The sequence below is a fragment of the Pantherophis guttatus genome, chromosome 1 (assembly GCF_059756535.1).
Source record: "Pantherophis guttatus breed Tessera chromosome 1, ASM5975653v1, whole genome shotgun sequence".
In the NCBI taxonomy this organism is placed as follows: domain Eukaryota; kingdom Metazoa; phylum Chordata; class Lepidosauria; order Squamata; family Colubridae; genus Pantherophis; species Pantherophis guttatus.
The window spans coordinates 313,134,281-313,152,110 of record NC_142063.1 but is presented as its reverse complement, the minus strand read 5'-3'; the positions used below and the strand labels follow the sequence as shown (position 1 = coordinate 313,152,110).

Here is a 17,830-nt window from a genome sequence, read left to right as displayed (position 1 = left end):
TTTTTAAAAATCAGCATGATCTCACTTTTAATTAATGTTATTGCCAGCTTTCCTTTGCAAGGATGAACAACTCAATTACATATTAGTTGCTACAGATCATTAGATGTTTGACTCTAACTTTGTTTAGAGTTCTTCAGTGGGATTAAAACATTTTAGTATTTTTATTGGAAATGCACAATCTAAGTGCAATGCAAAGCATAAAAATATAATGCAATATAGACCAAGATCAGCATAATAATTTTAAATTTTAAATTTTAAAATAATAATTTAAAACAATATATAATGCCAGTTTTGCTAGTTTACATGTTTGCAATATACTTTATATATTATTAAAATATTTAAAGAGATTTCACAAGCTCTAATTTACCTTATATAGCACTTTTATTGTATGTATTCTAACATGTATTCTGTCTTGCTTAACCTACCACAGTTTAGTAAAGATTTAGGCAAACCAGAACGGTGTTTAAGGAAGTTGATCAGGAGATTAAAATCTAAATGTTATGAAGAATGATTGAAGGAAATTGGAAATGTTTATTCTCAAAAAGAGTGAGTTTGCAAAGAGGGTATATGATAGCAGTCTTCAAATGTCTAAAAGGATGTTATCACCTAGAATCGTGATGGCAAACCTATTGTGGGCACGCGAGCCGTTGCCCTAGCTCAGCTCTAGCACTCATGTGTGTGCCAGCCAGCTGATTTTCGGCTGGCCCCTCCCACACCACCCTCCCCTACCAGGAGTCTCCATGTGGCCCGTTTTGGATGCCAGGTAGGTACAGGGCTCACGTGGAGGCTCTGGGAAGGCGTTTCCAGCCTCCGGAGGGCCTCCTGGGTGGGTGGGGGACGCATGCACAGGGGCATGGTGCATGGGGCCATTGAATTATGAGTGAGGGCACCCGTGCGTGTGACCCCCCTGTGCTCCCCCCGCTTTTGCACGCAGTGGCAAAAAGGTTAGCCATCACTGACCTAGAAGTTGACAATAAGTGCCCTCCATTGTTTCAGAATGCGAATGTCAGCACTAGAGTACTCTAGTGCTGACAGCGAAGTACAAATTAATGGATTTAAAGTTAAAAGAAGGCATTGAATGTTAATTGAGTTTCAGCAGAGAATCTGGTTTGAAACTGAGCACCATGTACTTTTGGACAATTCAGTGCAATCCTTATATAGGTTTGGAAATTGTTTCACATATGTGCTCCTATTCCAGATTTCTACTCGGTTGATTATTAATTTGATCCATTAATATAGCTGCGCCTTACTTTGAAACTATTTAAAAGCAGGCTACAAATTCTTAAGTAGTTCACCCGAGTTCTGAAATTTCAGTTACTTCAGAAAGTTACAAAAATCTAAAGTGGACAACTGATGCCACCTTCTGTTTATAAGTGAAAAGTCATCTGTTAATTTTTTTCTTTACTGTTTTGGAGTTCAACATTTCTTTTTATAAAATACCCTTTATACATATATCTTAGTGCTACTAATTAACTACAAATCCACTAGAAGACTGAATATATATTCATGCAAAGTGTCTTAACAAGAAAGAAGTTCTATGTAAGGCTAGACCTGATGAAGCTTAATGTTAAGATTTATGAACAGTTGGCCTTTTCCTTGGCCTTTTCCTGCTTTGTTGATTCACTGTACTATATAATGCATACACTCTACTCTTCAGCAGTAAAAGAAAGAATACTAAAATAATTATGCAGTGAGGTTTTGAGTGTTAGAAATATGCTGCCTTAGTATTCCATTTATCAGCATATACACGTCTGAGTTTAAATGTTCATCCTCAATATGGATCATATTTCTAAAAAATCTGTTAATACATTTACTCTCGTTCATGTATTTCCCCCAGATTCCAAACATTCTCAGGAAAGCTCTGTCTATGTATTACAGCATCAATGTTTCCCTCTCCCCCACACCACTGGATTTTTGTACTATCAACAAGTAAATGGTTACCAGGGTAAGCCGATTGAACTGAGGAATCAGTAGCCTAGTTACAGATTGTACTGCGTCAGTTTGCTTCACACCCAGAAGACAGTCAGGTGATTTAAGTCCTGCAGCAGTTGTGCAGCAAGCGAGAGACTGCAGACCTCTGCTGGAGGAAGCTTGACGTTTCATGTCTCAGTGTTTTATTTCTCCAACTGCAGCCTTTTCATTGAGATGCATAATTGATAAACCGAGTTGAAAGGGCAGATCCACTGTGAAGAGAGATGGACAGTCAGCTGAACAGTTGGAAGGATAAGGGTATTTGCAGTTTTACTTTTCTTTTCAGTCATTGTGGTGCTATGGGTTGACTTCTATACAAAAAGCTTATAGTATTCATGGTGTAGGGGTAAATTTGTAGCATATGTGATGGCAAATTTAGGAGGAAGAAAAAATCATTTAAGAAATTAATGCTAAATATGGGGGTGGGAGATTATTTGTCTGACTCTGCAAATATTGCAGTGGATTAAGCCTTGTCATCTGACAGCATTGAACAGCTTGTCTTTGGTATGCCCTGGCTGAGCAAATGTCAGGGCCAGTTTCAGTTTAGCTGATATGCTAGCTCTGAAAGAAAATGGCTTGGGCTGGGTTTGTTTTTGTTTTTTTTTGTCTGTTAATTGTGTTGTTTAATGTAATACTTGTCTTGTGGGTTTTCATTTTCTCCGTAGAGCATAATCTTCTCCAATTTTTTTTTAAAGAAAACAGGTAAAATCAATAAAGAGCTTTCCTTCCCTAGTTTTCACTCCCTCTCTGTTTCCTAGCTCACCTGCCTATTTTTAGATGTTAATGTTATTCGAAGTCTCCTTGATTTCCAAAATGATCTAGTTTACTATTTAATGTTTCAAATCCCTTAGCAGTCTGGTATAAAGAAGTAACTCCAGATAAATACACTGAACTTTGTCCCTTCAATCTCTGTTTTTGTAAAGATCTGTGTTGTGAAAATGTTAATTTTAAGTCTGGACCTCAAATTTTAGCTTCAGTTCAAATAGCCAGACAAAATCTCACTTTTAAAGGAGTTTTTGTTTTTGTTTTAAGGAGAACTTTCTGGGATGGTTTGGGTGTGTGAATAATGGGGAATCCTAGTTAAGATGGTATGGAGTCTAAAGGTCATAGCTATGGTTTCAGAAATATACAAAGATTGCATAAGCACATTGCTTTTTTTATTTGCTTTAGTCAATTTTTTTTTCTGCTGTTTTCTGCTGGTTTTAGTTCATCAAATTGGACATGATATCAAACATAGTAAAACAAATTTTATCTGTTCTGATAAATTAATACTTTCTCCAAAACGTGGCAAGTTTGCAGTAATCCTTTAGATACTTATTTAGTGTGGTGAACAGCACTGAAATATGAAATATATATAATCCTAAATGTTGTAAAGGATTACTTTACTGATGAATTATATTGCAGACTTTTTCTACTAAAATGAAATGATACATATTTTTATTATATTGCCACATAGTTCTATCTATCATCTATGTGAAGATTGTGCAAATTTTAATGTCAGAAATGTTGAAAGCAAGATTAGAATCAGTGAAGTGCCCTGATCCAATAAAGTGGTTGCCAGGGGATTATTGCACACAATTCGATGTATTACTTCAGTTATGATGCTTCCATGCACATTTCTGGTGTCAGGTGAAATTATTTAAATCATTTAAGGTGCTGGACATTTACATCTGGACATAGTGTAAATCAGTCTGAACCAAAATAGAAGTGTCTATTTTATATTTCTTTAAACTAGATATTGCTACTGTCTTTGTGGCTACCATTTTGTGTAAAAATCCATCAAAGCTTTAAATATTTATTAATGGGCTTGAACAAAGATGACTAGAATTAGTTTTAGCCATTAACCAGCTTCAGGACATATTTGCATATATTAGGAAAAAAAGTTAAAAAGTCCTAATATAATTAATGCATTCTAAGACAATAAAGGCTACACCACTTTCCCACAATTTTATTTGCAAGAAAACTCCAGGCGTTGAACAATCTTTACTCATTAACTATATGCACAAGTTGATCAGTTAAATACATTTTAACAACTATTTTTTTCTACCACCAAAAAGAGAGTGAATGATAAAGAACTCAAGGGATTGCTATTTTCTAGTATTCAGAAAGTGCTGATCTAAAAACTGCTGCATAAATGAAATATATGCTATATAATGTAGGAACATCTTTCATACTATTGAAACGGCAAAGATATTGTTAGGCATGCCTCCAAGTTAAAATGCATTTTTAAAAGAACTGGCAGTAGGCCTTATTTCTTGGTTGGGTTTTGTTTGATTTACATTTAGATTTTGATAAAGGAAGGTACTTACAGAAATAGTTTAAGAATATTGGGTAGCTAGGTCTTCTTTTTCTTATCTGTCAAAAGATGAACCATACATGTGTGCTCAAGGGATTTACCCATAGTTAGAGATTCTGACCCTGCATTAAACTGCTTGATCTTTGCTGAAAGGCTGAGAAATGATTGATGTAGACCAGGATGGTATAATATTTTGTAAGGATCATAAATGGGTAAGATCAAGAGAAAAATATGCATAGCACCAATTTACTTAAAATTCGAATCAAGTAGTGACGTTCATTTGTGCCTTTTATTGTATTCCAAAGCTTTAGTTTGATGACAACTCTTGGAGAAGTTCTGTTAACTAATTATCTGACTTAGCCTGAGCCAGTTGTTTATAGCTGTATATATGAGTCACAGCTAGATGATAGCCTAGCCTGCAAGGTCAGTTTGCAGCTTAGTGTTGTAAAACTTTGAACTGTATCACTTACCTTGAAACTTCTACATAAAACTTTTGCAATATGTAATGGCGTACTAAGAGCATGTTCCCCCGGCCCTATCAAATATAACTCTAATAACGAGAGATATTTGAAAGAAATATAATTAGTAGAAAATAATTGAAATAATACCAAACCTTTACTAGCTTGGGTAGTGTCTTAATATTTGTAAAATGATGTAAGAATAGTGTATTAATTGATATTATAATATTGTATCATGTTGCTTTGCTGCTTATTCATAACCTAGTACTTTGTTCAATATATTGAATTTGTTCTGGGCTTTCAGTTTATGCAGGCAACAGAAGATATAGTTCCAGATGCTTAAATGTGATTCACTAACTTTGCTAAAGAAAGTTTCTACTGTCTCTCAATTTTGTCTGTTTTTAAATTTAATCTTAATAAGGTTTAGCATTGTATATGACACAAAAGTTAGTTTTCTGTGACTCAGTTTTCTGTATTGAATTTCTAGACATACTGTATTTAAATAATCTTACTTATAAACATTTCTTCTCTGCTAGCTATTGCTCAAGCAGATAAGGCAGATTGTTGTCAATTTACTGTCATAATTGGGATTGGAATTTTGGTCATAAATTATTGCTTAACGCATTGTAAGCCGCCCTGAGTCTCCAGAGAAGGGCGGCATATAAAAATCAAATTTAAAAAAAAATTAAATTAATTGTCATAAATTAAGGTACCACGTGATCAGACTTTGTCCTTGCAAAATTCTATGTTGATTTGAAATGGCTGCTGCTGCTGACATATGCGCTGTGAGGCTAATGCTTTCTGTTTTAGCCAGCCAGTTATTGTATGCAAGATTGTATTAATTCTATATATCCACAATGAAGTTTGATGTTTAATTATGTTCTAAAATAGTGAAGCACTACTAGAGCATGTAGTTCTCTAAAGCCGTGAAGATGGCAATCAGAGGATCTTCAAAAATTGCCACCACTTTTGATTGTGACAGAAGAATATATACATTAGTAGTATTGACTACCAAAATTAAAATTAAATCTGATTTAATCTTTGTCCTGATCCTGTCCAGTTTTTGAAGTGTGCCCTTTTGTATGCATTTGAAAGACCAAGTGAGGAATTGAGGCTAAGAAAAACAATGCATATTTCATTTGGAATGCATATAGTTTTAACCTCCTGACCGTGTGCAGTAGATAACTAATATTGACTGATCTTAAAAAGCCAAATTGGTTTGGATCTGGTTAACACTTTAAGGAGTACCCTTTGAAAATCTGGCTATAAATTTTACAGGAAAATAAAAATTGAAAAGAGGCATTGACAAAGTACTACAGTACATTGTCAAGGAAACAACATGAAGGTGTCTTCAAACACTAGGAGTTGAGCTTGACTCAATTGACTCTATCTACTTTCCCCAACCCAAGAGAATCAAATTTGGTAAAAGGAGAAATCAGCAAAAGAAAGATTAAAAATGGACTGGATCTAGCAGGGGACTGCAGAGGGGGGAAACATAGCAGTTAAAATTCTTCTAATACATCACTATGAGAGAGAGACAGTTGGACAGTATCTAAATATGTTGCCAGCTTCTCCATTCTAAGCTACTTGTTTCTCCCCAGTCATGTGACCCAGTGTGAAGTTATTGAGGGGTTTGAAAGAATTCCTGCAGACATCTTATGCTTCCTTTTGTGAAGTGAAAGAGAAATGAAATTGGGAAATGCTAACTTCCCTTCATTTCCACCCCTCAACTATAATCAGTTGGAAAGAAGGGCCTCAAGAATATAGGATACAGGCAGAGGGAGTTCTATATCATCCCATATCCATCACTAGCCATCCCATTAAAGTGAATGGGACTATGGGTGAGTCAACAGCGGGTCAGAGAAGGAGCCACTGCAGGACAGAAATGACATTTGCTCCTTAAAAATTATGATTTAAATCGAGTTGATTTATATCCAGCCTTTTTACCAGTGATTTAAATCCACCCTGCAAATGAAGCTTGCCTGGCACTTACGCAGCCTAGTTCCAAAGGTAGCCCTGGGGGTTGGGGAACTCCTTTCTATAGGAAAGTAGGTGGTTGCAACATAGGGATCATTCAATTTATAGGAGCCCTTTGTGATGGCATGAAATAGTATAGTCTCACAAATGATTACCAGCTTCAGTGAAAAAGAGGATTTACTTAGCATTGCCAAATCCATAAAAAGGCAGACTATTTCTGTTTGCTTAAACAGGAAGACCGATCCAAATCTGACTTCATTTATTTACATGATTAGAATTTTGAAAGATTTATAACTCCAAATTCTCCATTTTTATTTTTATTTTTTGCTTTAATTTATATACCGCCCTTCTCCGGAGACTCAGGGCGGCTCACAATGCGTTAAGCATTGTAACTTCAACTAAAAAGTTGAAAAAAAGTAGGCTAACAACTTAGATAGAAATTTATCTGAATAGAATATTGTATTTGTAGCTAATAATGTTTACATAAAATAGTGTTTATTAAGTGAATCATTGTTTACTGAGGGGTTTCCCAGCCTAACATGTACCTAGTAAATATAGAAATAATTCAGAAACAACTCTTAAACACAATCTTCTCAATTGGAGGCAATAATAAAAATATAGGCTTTTCGGTATCAGCTCTTCCCAACCTGGATTTTTTCATATGCATGAATTACAATTCACATTTGTTCCAGCTTACCTTGTATAGTTCTGGCTCTTGTATAGGGAGCATTGTATGATTCCTTTTTGAAAAGGAATACACAGTTTCTGCTTTGCTTGTTTCTAAAATGGCATCAGCCATTGGACAATAGTTTTAACATATTTTCTAGTAGTCTGGAGTTTCCTCACTGTTGGTGTGAGGCAGCTGCATATATTGGAAGACCTTTGTGTGTCGTAGCAGGAAGTAGAAAGATTTGGTAATCTACTGTAGAAGCACAGGCAACAGCCCTAAAATGGATGCCAGGAGTGGTGAGCATGTGGGGTTCTGAGTTGTGTGAAATGAACTTTTGAGTGTTAAGGGATTTCATAGGGGTATAAGTGTATATTAAGTCAAAGGGAAATGGGATAGGTAATAGCATTGCAGTTGCAAGTGTTGTCAGTTTTTTAAAGTTTTCAATAAAGAGATCAATATTTTGCCAAGACACTTCTTTGAAAAGTGAAAAAAGCTAAATAGATGAGCAATGAATGTGAGGCACTATTGTAGCAGTGCTATTTTTAAATATACCACATGACTGTTCTTACTTATCAACTGTAGCTAGCTAGCTTTATTTCAGAGAAAGCCTGATTGCTTATCTCCTGAAGGAATGAAATTCTTGTTGTTTTGCATTTTTTATTTTAAAAAATTCCCTCTGAGTCAGTAAAAATCTAATAATCTAAGCAGGTCTTATTTTTCAAAGGTGCATTTAGCTTCCATTTTGAAATGAAAGATGATGCTTTTTTCTGAAATGTAGCTTAAGGGTACATTATTTTAATTATATATCATCATGAATTTGAAAATAGCTTTCCTGTAAGTTTTAGTGTTGAGTATAAAGTAGAAAAAGCATACACACACACAAAATATGTGCATGCATACATACCACATGAAATGTAATTTTAGTTTTTCAATAAAGTGTGCACCATACATGCTGAAATTTGCCCTTTAGGGTTGTTTTTTTATAAAGAAATAAAATAAATGATTATGAAGTTAAACAGCAAAAATAGAAGAACTAGAAGACTCAGCAAGATAAGCAATTGTCAATATGTCTATGCTTTAGGAAAAAGACCAAAACTTAATTGACATTATTGACTTTAATATATTTTGTATACTGTTGCCTATATGTAATGTTTCCAACATTTATTATCTAATACAGCCTTCATTGTGAGTTTGCCTTGATCAAATGATATTAATGAGAAAAAAGAAACAGCCTTGTTATCATCAGCAGCATTTTTGTAGTTCCACATTTTCTGGGAATACTGCAATGTTGCTAGTGCCTTTCACAAATCATGGAGAAGCAGGTTAATGTTCTTTTAGAATTTAAGCATTCTTTTCCTAAATAAAGGTCTCCAGATGCTGGTGAGCACATACACAATTTTGCAAACAAGATGTAGTTGCTCACAAAGCTGGTGGCCCAGAGAGGTGCTTGCTCATTCAGAAATTGGAAGCCATTATTTATTTGATTGTTTGTATCCCACTTTTATTACTTTCTACAAATAACTCAAAGCGGCAAATATACTCGACACCTTCCTCCTCCCATTTTTCCCACAACAACCCTATTAGGTGGGTTGGACTGAGAGAGAGTGACTGACCCATATGTCACCCAGTTGGGTTTCATTGCTAAAGCGGGATTAGAATAGTCTCCTGTTTTCTAGCCTGTTGCCTTCATCATTAAACCAAACTGGCTCTTTGTAGTTTGTTTACCAGAATTCTGTCTCTATATCCTGTCTGCAGCATGTTTTTTTTTTCTGGGCAAATTAGGCATGCTTCACATCATTTTCATTTTCTAAGAAAGTTTATGGAGTCTATTTGGTGGGATCAAGTGCATTCTGGGAAGTCAAAGTGATAACAGAGGCTAGTGATTTACAATATGCCATTGTGTGTTACGTGCAAGATAAAGTGAGGCAGGTTTCCATGGATGCTATTTTAGATCTCAATTTTTAAAAAATTAGTTGAGTAAGCATTTGTATTCCTGATATAGATAGCAAATATGGTGTTTGATTATTCTCTTTTATTTCAGCAAGGTATGAAGGAAACAAACCAAATGGCTTCACATTTCTCAGATTATCATTTTCTGGTTATCATACTTGGAAAATATTGTACAAATTTTAATGCATGAATAAAGTGTGTGTGTATGTGCATGTATATTTGTTATTGTTACATTTCAGTTAATAACACATTCAGGTTTCATTGCTATGCTGTAGTATTAGAGACTGCATTCTAATCTCCTGTCCTTTAACTTTCTCTTAGTGGTTGACCTCCTATACTGGCGAGACGTTAAGAAGACTGGTGTGGTGTTTGGAGCCAGCTTGTTCCTGCTTCTTTCTTTAACAGTGTTCAGTATCGTGAGTGTGATAGCTTATATTGGCTTGGCCCTCCTGTCAGGGACCATCAGTTTTAGAATATACAAAGGAGTTATCCAAGCAGTCCAGAAGTCAGATGAAGGCCATCCGTTTAGGTAAATATTTGTACTTTTCCCTATTTATAATTAATTATATATGCTGTAGAATGGAAACTAAATAGCCTTTGAGGTTTTTTTTAATAATACGAAGTTGGAAAAGTAGACAGCTTGCTTTGAACTCTGGACTACGTCCAATATTATGTAACTGGATTTCCAATCAACTGGTGAATTTTCAGCCAGAAAACTAGAGAAAGAGGCCTTAGATCTCCCTGTGGTGTTCATATGAACTATATTATGGTCTGGTTCATACAATATGTGAAGACATTGGCTAATTTCTCAAGATGTATGAATCATATATGATCCAAATACATTTTACCCTAATGTAGCATATTATATAAGTGGGAGGGCATTATTTCGGTAGGCTTTCAGCCACCCTTTTTCATATCATTGCGTAGTAAAAATGAAAATTGCCCGTTTATTTTGAAAGTGATTTGTTCAGTAAATTAAGCAAGATTGCATAAGAGATAAGTAAATTGGTACATGCAATCTGGTTGCCATGCTTAATGATAATTTTTTGGAAGACATAAATAAATAAATAAATATTAGCAACTTCCAGAAAAATGCTGAAAATATCTCCACAAAGGCACAGTCAACGACTCTGGCAGACCAAACAACACTGAGTTCAAACCTGACCAGAAAAGGAGAACTGTGTGGGAACCAAAATTATTTTGGCTATCTTGGCTTATAACAAAGATAAGCAACTTTGTGATTTTAGAAACTGGACACTAAAGAGGACTGAAGATTCTAAGTAGGGAAAAAATGTAAGCCTACTTTTTGTGTCAGTTAATACTGAAATTTACAAAACATAAACTGTCATAACATTGGAAATATTAAAGGAGATCCTTGTGGAATAGAGCCAGAAATTACTAGTTACAATATCAACATTGTCAGTAATGATGTCTGATTCTATGGATAGATTATGTCCCAAAGATATTAATGAGGAAATCACAGAGGTAGAGCAAATTTTATATGACAAGATGAAGTACCTAATATGGAAGTACAAATGACAGGCCAAAAATATGATTTGTAAAAGAATGCTTATTGGATATAGAAAAGAAACTGGTTGAAGTTTTAAAAATTAAAGAGGAACTGGAAAATATTTTTCTTATTGTATCTACTTTAAACAGAAAATGTTTTCTGTTTAAATCCTTGAGACTTCGGAGTGATGGGATATAGAGGAATTGAAGGGAAATCAAATCCTATGACAATAGTTCATTGAATTAAAAATTAAGACATGGAAGTAAAAGGAACAAATGTATAATTGCTTTATTTGACCAAATAAGAGGCCCCCCCTCCCCTCCCCTCAAGTTCTGGCAACTCTTTATGAACTTCCATAAGTTTCAGAAGCTTCTTGGATGAGAAGCAAAACGTCTTCAAAGAAAAACCAGAAAATCCAGTTGCCTTTTAAAAAAGCTATTTTGGGACAACCATGACCTGGATGACTGAGAATTGCCATAGACATCTTTATGGGCTTTTTGCTGACACCAGATTGAAAACTTGATGTTTTATGGATCTGCTTATAAATAAGGGATAGGAAGAGATATCTTTAACAACTTTAATATTGTTCTTACAAAAATGGATAATAAAAATGGTGGAGGTTTTTTTTGCATGGAGTTGGGGCATCATTGTTATTTAAAAGTTCTAACTGATAACTTTTGTGTGTACAAACATGCTAAGTACATATGTGCATACTTTTTAAAAAGTTCTTTTTTAGCTTTAATGCTGTATTTTTAATTTTTTGTTTTGATTAAGATTATTTCAATTGTTAAGTTTCCCATTAATGGATAAAAAAAATTGCTTCCCCTTTGTCAGCCATTGTTAATTGGTCAGGCTTACTATCATACATATGTCAGTTACTGGAAATAAACACTGAGATTTTAAATAGTGCAATTTAACTGTTTTGAATGATTTATTAGGGGCATGTTCTAAAGGCTTCTTCATCTGAACAATTCTTTGATAATGTAACCTTTTCTTCATTTTCATTGTGCTCTGATTGAGAATTTGGAGAGCTTAAAAACTGTTTTTAATTGTATTGAAATTAACATTATTATTATTATTATTATTTATTAGATTTCTATACCGCCCTACTCCCGAAGGACTCAGGGCGGTGCACAGCCAAACAATAAAAACACATACAATACAAAATTTAAAAAATAGAATAAAATCAAATTAAATAATTTTGGCCCCGACATATTTCCTCTTCCAGTGCTTACTTGAAAAGAGATGTCGCTGTGTCTGAGGAGCTTGTTCAAAAATACAGCCATGTTGTGCTTGGTCATCTCAACAGCACAATTAAGGAACTCAGGCGCCTCTTCCTAGTGGATGATTTGGTGGATTCTCTAAAGGTAAAAGATTTCATTTCCCCTCTTAGCTTAAGAATTGTATAAGATGGAGAAACAGATTGACTTGAGGAGCCATCTGACAGTAAGTAGAACCAAGCTAACTCTTGTATAATAACTAATCTGACTAGTCCTGAAAAAAGTATCACCCAGCTATGCTCAAGACAATCTAAAATGTGAAACTGGCTCTGTGGCAAACTAAGCAAGCAGTTCTGCTGTTTATGGTTTTTTCCAACTTGTTCTATATGGAATTAAAAGACAAAGAAACAAAAGATGTGAGCTTTTGCATCAAATATATTTAAATATGGACCTTTACGGACCTGACTGTATCAAAATACACTGGGAGGTAAACCAGGTGTCAACTCTGAATCGAACTTGGCTGAAGCCATCTTTTGCTGCTTCATAGTTGCCACACGCTCAAAGGGGTGGGGGAGTAGATAGACTGTCTTCAGACATAACAACGAGCCTTCCCATGGGAACCAAGATCATCCCAACAGGTGGCAGTTGAAGGAGAGGAATGACCGAGGAGCCCCCGATTGTTTTAATTGGACAATCTGACTTGGGACAATTGGGGAGGGAAATGATTACACTTTAATTATGCTATTAGCGCGGGAAACTTCAGAGTTGGTTTTCACTAGCTGTGCCAATATGATGTGTCTAATAAACATGTTCTCTGAGGAACGTTCCTGCCTTGGATGTGTTACTCGGAATGCTGACTTCCTTGGGTGCGTTACTAGGAATGCTGACACCAGAATTGTATAATGTATTATTTATACCAAGTTAGGAAATTTCTGAGTTGGTATAGCTTGCAGCCCACCAAAGCACCTTATGTTTGTACTGCTAATATAGTCAAGTGACAGAATTGCTTTGAGCTTTAAGCAGATATTACATATGGTGTAGTTTCATTAATTTTTTTTTCTTTCAGTTTGCAGTATTGATGTGGGTGTTTACCTATGTTGGTGCCTTGTTCAATGGTTTGACATTGCTGATACTAGGTGAGTTTGCCTTTTTTAATTACAGAAAACAAAATTAAACTATTATTAATAAATCACATGATAATTCTGATGGCTGATGAGCCTACTAAACTCTAGGAAGTTAATAGGGAAATCTCTAAATTAAAACATTGTTACAGATAATCCTTGTTTGGCAACTGCCTTGGACAGCAATGCAGTTATGGCACTGCTGAAAAAGTAACTGCAAGCAATGCCCATATTTTCAAATGAGAAAAAGTTTTTCTCAATCATGCATTTGTCATTGCAGTCAGTACTGGTTGTCCTGTGTCAGACTCATTCCCCCCCCCCCCCTTACCCACCACTATTGAGATTGCCGAAACCAGTTTATCTGTTTCTGAGCTGCTATTCTTCATAGTACAGTGCATCCCTAAAAAATGTTAGACAAGCTACAGGCAGTCCTTGCTTAACTACCAATCAGTCAGTGACTAAAAATGCAATAGCAAAGAAAAATGGGACTTATGACCAGCCTGGCTTCAAATGTCCCATGTTACAAATGTTCCATTACAAAATCCTGCTTGGATTTTGGGGCCAACCTTTCTGTGCATGGAGGGGAAGGGATCTCTGATACTGGGAACTTGGATCATGAAGATCTGAATTTTTTTTTCAGTCTAGTGCTGGAGTTCACTTAGCAAACTCAGGAGTGCTGTCTGCCCTCCTTCAGCAGATAGCTGTTTTGCTCTATCTTCCTTTGTGGTTGTCTAGTGACCACAACGGGAAGAGCTGGGATTGTGGTCATTGAGCAGAGTGGTCATCTGGCATCTCACTTGGCCACCACCACAATTTACGACTGAAATTCTGGGCTCAGTTGTGGTTGTAAATTTTTGTGGTTGTAACAAGCTGAGTTCTGTGATGTTAATTACATAGGCTCCTGCTGCTGCCTGGCAAAACCCTAATCAGTTTCACCCTGAAGACTTTTTTTGCCTCCTTGGGGACCCATGGAGCGCAAGAGCAGTAGGCAAAGAACTGGCACTAACACAATCCTTTCAACGCATGTTCACCATTGGGTATCTACTTAACTCTCTTGTAATCCCTTCCTCTCCAATAAATGTAAATACAAAGATTAATCCCCTTGCTAATTATTCAAGCATCAGGGTATGCATTCCAAAGAGCTGTAAGATTTGCTCTTTTACCTGTTTTTTCTCATGAGACAAATTCTGGAAATCTTCCCACCATTTGGGCTCACGGTCACCTAGCTGTTTGGAATCAAACCTGCCTTAAAGCAAGGGAAAGCTGAAGTAAAATGTTAAGTACAGAAACCACTTCACTTAATGACTGAGTTGCCAGTCCAATTGCAATTGCTAAATGAGGACGATGTGTAATAATTAAAGATAATCTGAATCAGCAAAACAGCACTCATGGGCAACACTTAAAAACCATAATAAAAAAACAAAACAAAACTGAAATTGTATAAGGTTGCCAGGTCCTGAGATCTCAAGTGAAGATGCTAAAATTTTGTTAGATTTTGAAATTGAAACCTGAAATCCCATGAAAGTACTTGTAACACTTTAGAGATTTAAGGAAAAATAACTGAAACCAATCATTATTGGTGCTCTGCCATCATATGATGATGTCCTGGGCTTCCAAAAGTTGTTGTAAGGAAAGGATACAATCTGTATGAAAAGGAAAAATGCAGACTCCAGAAGCACATCAACTTTTGGTGAACATAGTGACTGTTATGTATATATCTGTTTATTGTTTTCTGAAAAAATAAGTACACCCCATTAAAATATTGGACCTTTTCCAAAAATCAATATGGTAATGAGGCTAAGCATTCCAGTAAATCCACCCATAAATGAATGGCTGAAAAGAAATGGAGGGTTTTGGAATAGCCAAGTCAAACCCATATCTAAATCCCCCAAGATGCCATGGGGGACAGGCTCTGCATGCAAGGAACGCCTCAAATACTACACAGCTGGAAAAAAAATTTGCATGGAGGAGTGGAAGAAAATTCCTCCTGGTTGGTGTCAGATATATGTAGACAGTTATTACGAACACTTATTTGAGTTTGTTGTATTGGAGCCAAGAGTGCTCCTCCTTTTTCTCAAAAGGAAATGGCATTCATGTTAATTTTTGTTGAATAAATTATTGAAAGTCCATTTTGAGTGAAGATAAAATATTGATACAGGGTATACATACTTTTTCACACAAGTGTCTTATCTGTAGTTACAGCTATGATTAATACTTCATCTATGTACATTATCTTGTGCCAGTTTGTGATAACTTTCAGGTGTTTTTCATACTGTTAAGTTTAAATGTATTTCTGTTCTTCCAGCGCTGATATCACTTTTCAGTATTCCTGTTATTTATGAGAAGCACCAGGTGAGTATGCAGTTGTGGCATGTTTATTGGTAATATGATAATAAAATAACTAGCTTAATAAGGATACAAAGAATATATTGTGTATGAAAAGATGAAGAGGATTCTAGAGACAGTGGCATCTACTATTCTACAGTGGCCTCTAAGAACAATGCCTGCACTACTGTTCTAGCTTTAGCAAGAGTTAAGTAAGACATGAAAGGTTAAATAGGATTATCCTATCTGGGCTGCAGAAATCCAAGCAACCACTATTATAAACCACTAATAAACCGTAACCCATTGCTATTACCCTGTTTTCTCCAAATTAAGACATCCCCTGATAATAAGCCCAATCGTGCTTTTGAGCCCATGGCAATAAGGCCAAGCGCTTATTTCAGGGTTTTTTAAAAAAACAAGACAAGGTCTTATTTTCAGGGAAACACGGTATCTAGTGGTCATTCTGACTTTTGTGCCTCAGATGTGGCAGCCCTAGGATTGATATTAAAAGTAAAGAGGCCATATTCCTTTAATTTGAGAATAGCTTGAATCATTTGGAAAAGTCATCTGGTTTGGATTTCATCTTTCAACATTAGGAATCCCTTCTTTACATTATAGTTTATTATATCTGAGAATTGACAGCGCTCCTCTGATGTGAAGTTAAAGTATTTTGTAACTAGTTGACATGTTTTACCTCAGAACTTTACATGATAGGAGAAAGAATACTTTCCCCCCAAGAATCCTTGTTTTTTCAATAAAAATGGCTTCCTCTATATATGATAGAAATGGAAATATCTTCAAGCATTATTTCAAATGTATATAACAAGATTTTGCACAGTCATAAACTTAAATATTTTTGTACAAATGCTAAATAAAAAGTAGTTAAAATATCACAATTTCTTGCTTCTAAAATAGAAAAGGCTGATGAAATAGCTATCAGTTTTTCTTTGGAAATCTCCTGCTTATTCAGTATTTTTCAAATGACAAAACAGCACAGTTTTTGTGCAACCAAGAATTAATTAATATGCTAGACTTCAAATGTGAATGATTGGGATTGAATAAACTAAGCAGGTGTGATAAACCTAATGACCAGGAATCCATAATTTTTGGGAGTTCAAGGTTTGCAGTAGGAGTGGGCTCAGCTATTTTTCCTTTGTGGATAATGTATTGAGATAACTATCCTAAATCTATTCTAGGGCTTACACCTCAGTCTTTGGTAGATGAAGTGGAGATCCACTCTGGTGTAGTGGTTAAGGCATAAGGCTAGAAATTGGGAGACTGTTCTGGTTCCAGCTTATGCATAAGGCTATCTGGGTGACTTTGGACCAGTCATTCTTTCCTAGCCTAGAAAGGAGGCAGTGGCATAACACTGATGAAAATGTTTCCAAGAAAAGTGCAGGGACAGCCCAGATGGTTACCAGAAATCAAGATTGACTCAAGGGCACCCCAAATGTTGTATTGTTTCCACTTGTGTAACTTCTTGTGGTTTGCTTGATTTTGTCTTAATGTGATGCTAACCGCATTATGGTTTTTCATGATGTAGAAACCAAGTAATTGAAATGATTTTTTAACTTGTATTTCAGACTCAAATTGACCATTATGTGGAACTTGTAAACAAGAATGTGAAAGATGGAATGGCAAAGTAAGTTTACTGCATACTTGTAGCTACAGGTAGTCCACAGGTTACAGTGGCAAATTAGAACCAGAATTTTCATTGCAAAACAACGTGGTCATAAAGAGCAACATCATATGATCACATGGCTTAGCAATGACAACCCATTTGCTAAGCAGGAAGAGGTAGGAGCCCCACGCAAGAACCGAGGAAGGGTGCATTTGGAGGTGCGCCATGGATGCAGGTGGGGGGAGCATTTGGATGTGGCCATGAATAGGTGCTACATAGTTGTGGATGACAGGGGGACATTGGCAAGTGGGGGTGCTGTGGGTGGATGCACACTATCGAGGCCAGCTAGTGGTGCTATGGAGTAGGAATTCCCTGAGATCTCTTACTCAGTAACAGGGCTTCTTTGGAGAAAAGGTGGGAATGACTTGCAACATTCCCTTCTGGCTTCCTCATTGACTTTGCTGTGGACAGGAGGGAAGGTTACAGGACACTACAACCAGTGTAAGTGCAAGCCAGTTGCTAAGTGCCCAAATTGCAATCAAGTGACCATAGTGATGCTACGATGGCTGGAACTTCAGGGAGTGTTGCAAGTACCACTCGTTCAGCTCCATTGCAACTTTGAATGGTTATTGAGCAAATGGTTGCAACTCCAGGACCACCTGTAGTTTCCAAAGTAACTTCCAAACCAAGCCGTAGACATGACTGTAAAAT

General features: G+C 36.0%; 1 protein-coding gene across 8 annotated transcripts in view; it reads left to right on the top strand.

The window, feature by feature from the left end:
* RTN4 (reticulon 4) overlaps positions 1-17,830 on the top strand; it is a 39,426-nt gene that overhangs the window by 20,275 nt on the left and 1,321 nt on the right. For 7 of the 8 annotated variants that reach the window (XM_034427367.2, XM_034427368.2, XM_034427365.3 and 4 more), the window contains 5 exons: positions 9,644-9,851; positions 12,061-12,199; positions 13,119-13,188; positions 15,479-15,525; positions 17,082-17,140. In XM_034427367.2, coding sequence (XP_034283258.1) covers positions 9,644-9,851; positions 12,061-12,199; positions 13,119-13,188; positions 15,479-15,525; positions 17,082-17,140 — 523 coding nt within the window. Of the gene's footprint in view, positions 1-2,008; positions 2,230-9,643; positions 9,852-12,060; positions 12,200-13,118; positions 13,189-15,478; positions 15,526-17,081; positions 17,141-17,830 lie in introns of those variants that run through there. The other variant, XM_034427369.3, reaches the window with a different exon arrangement.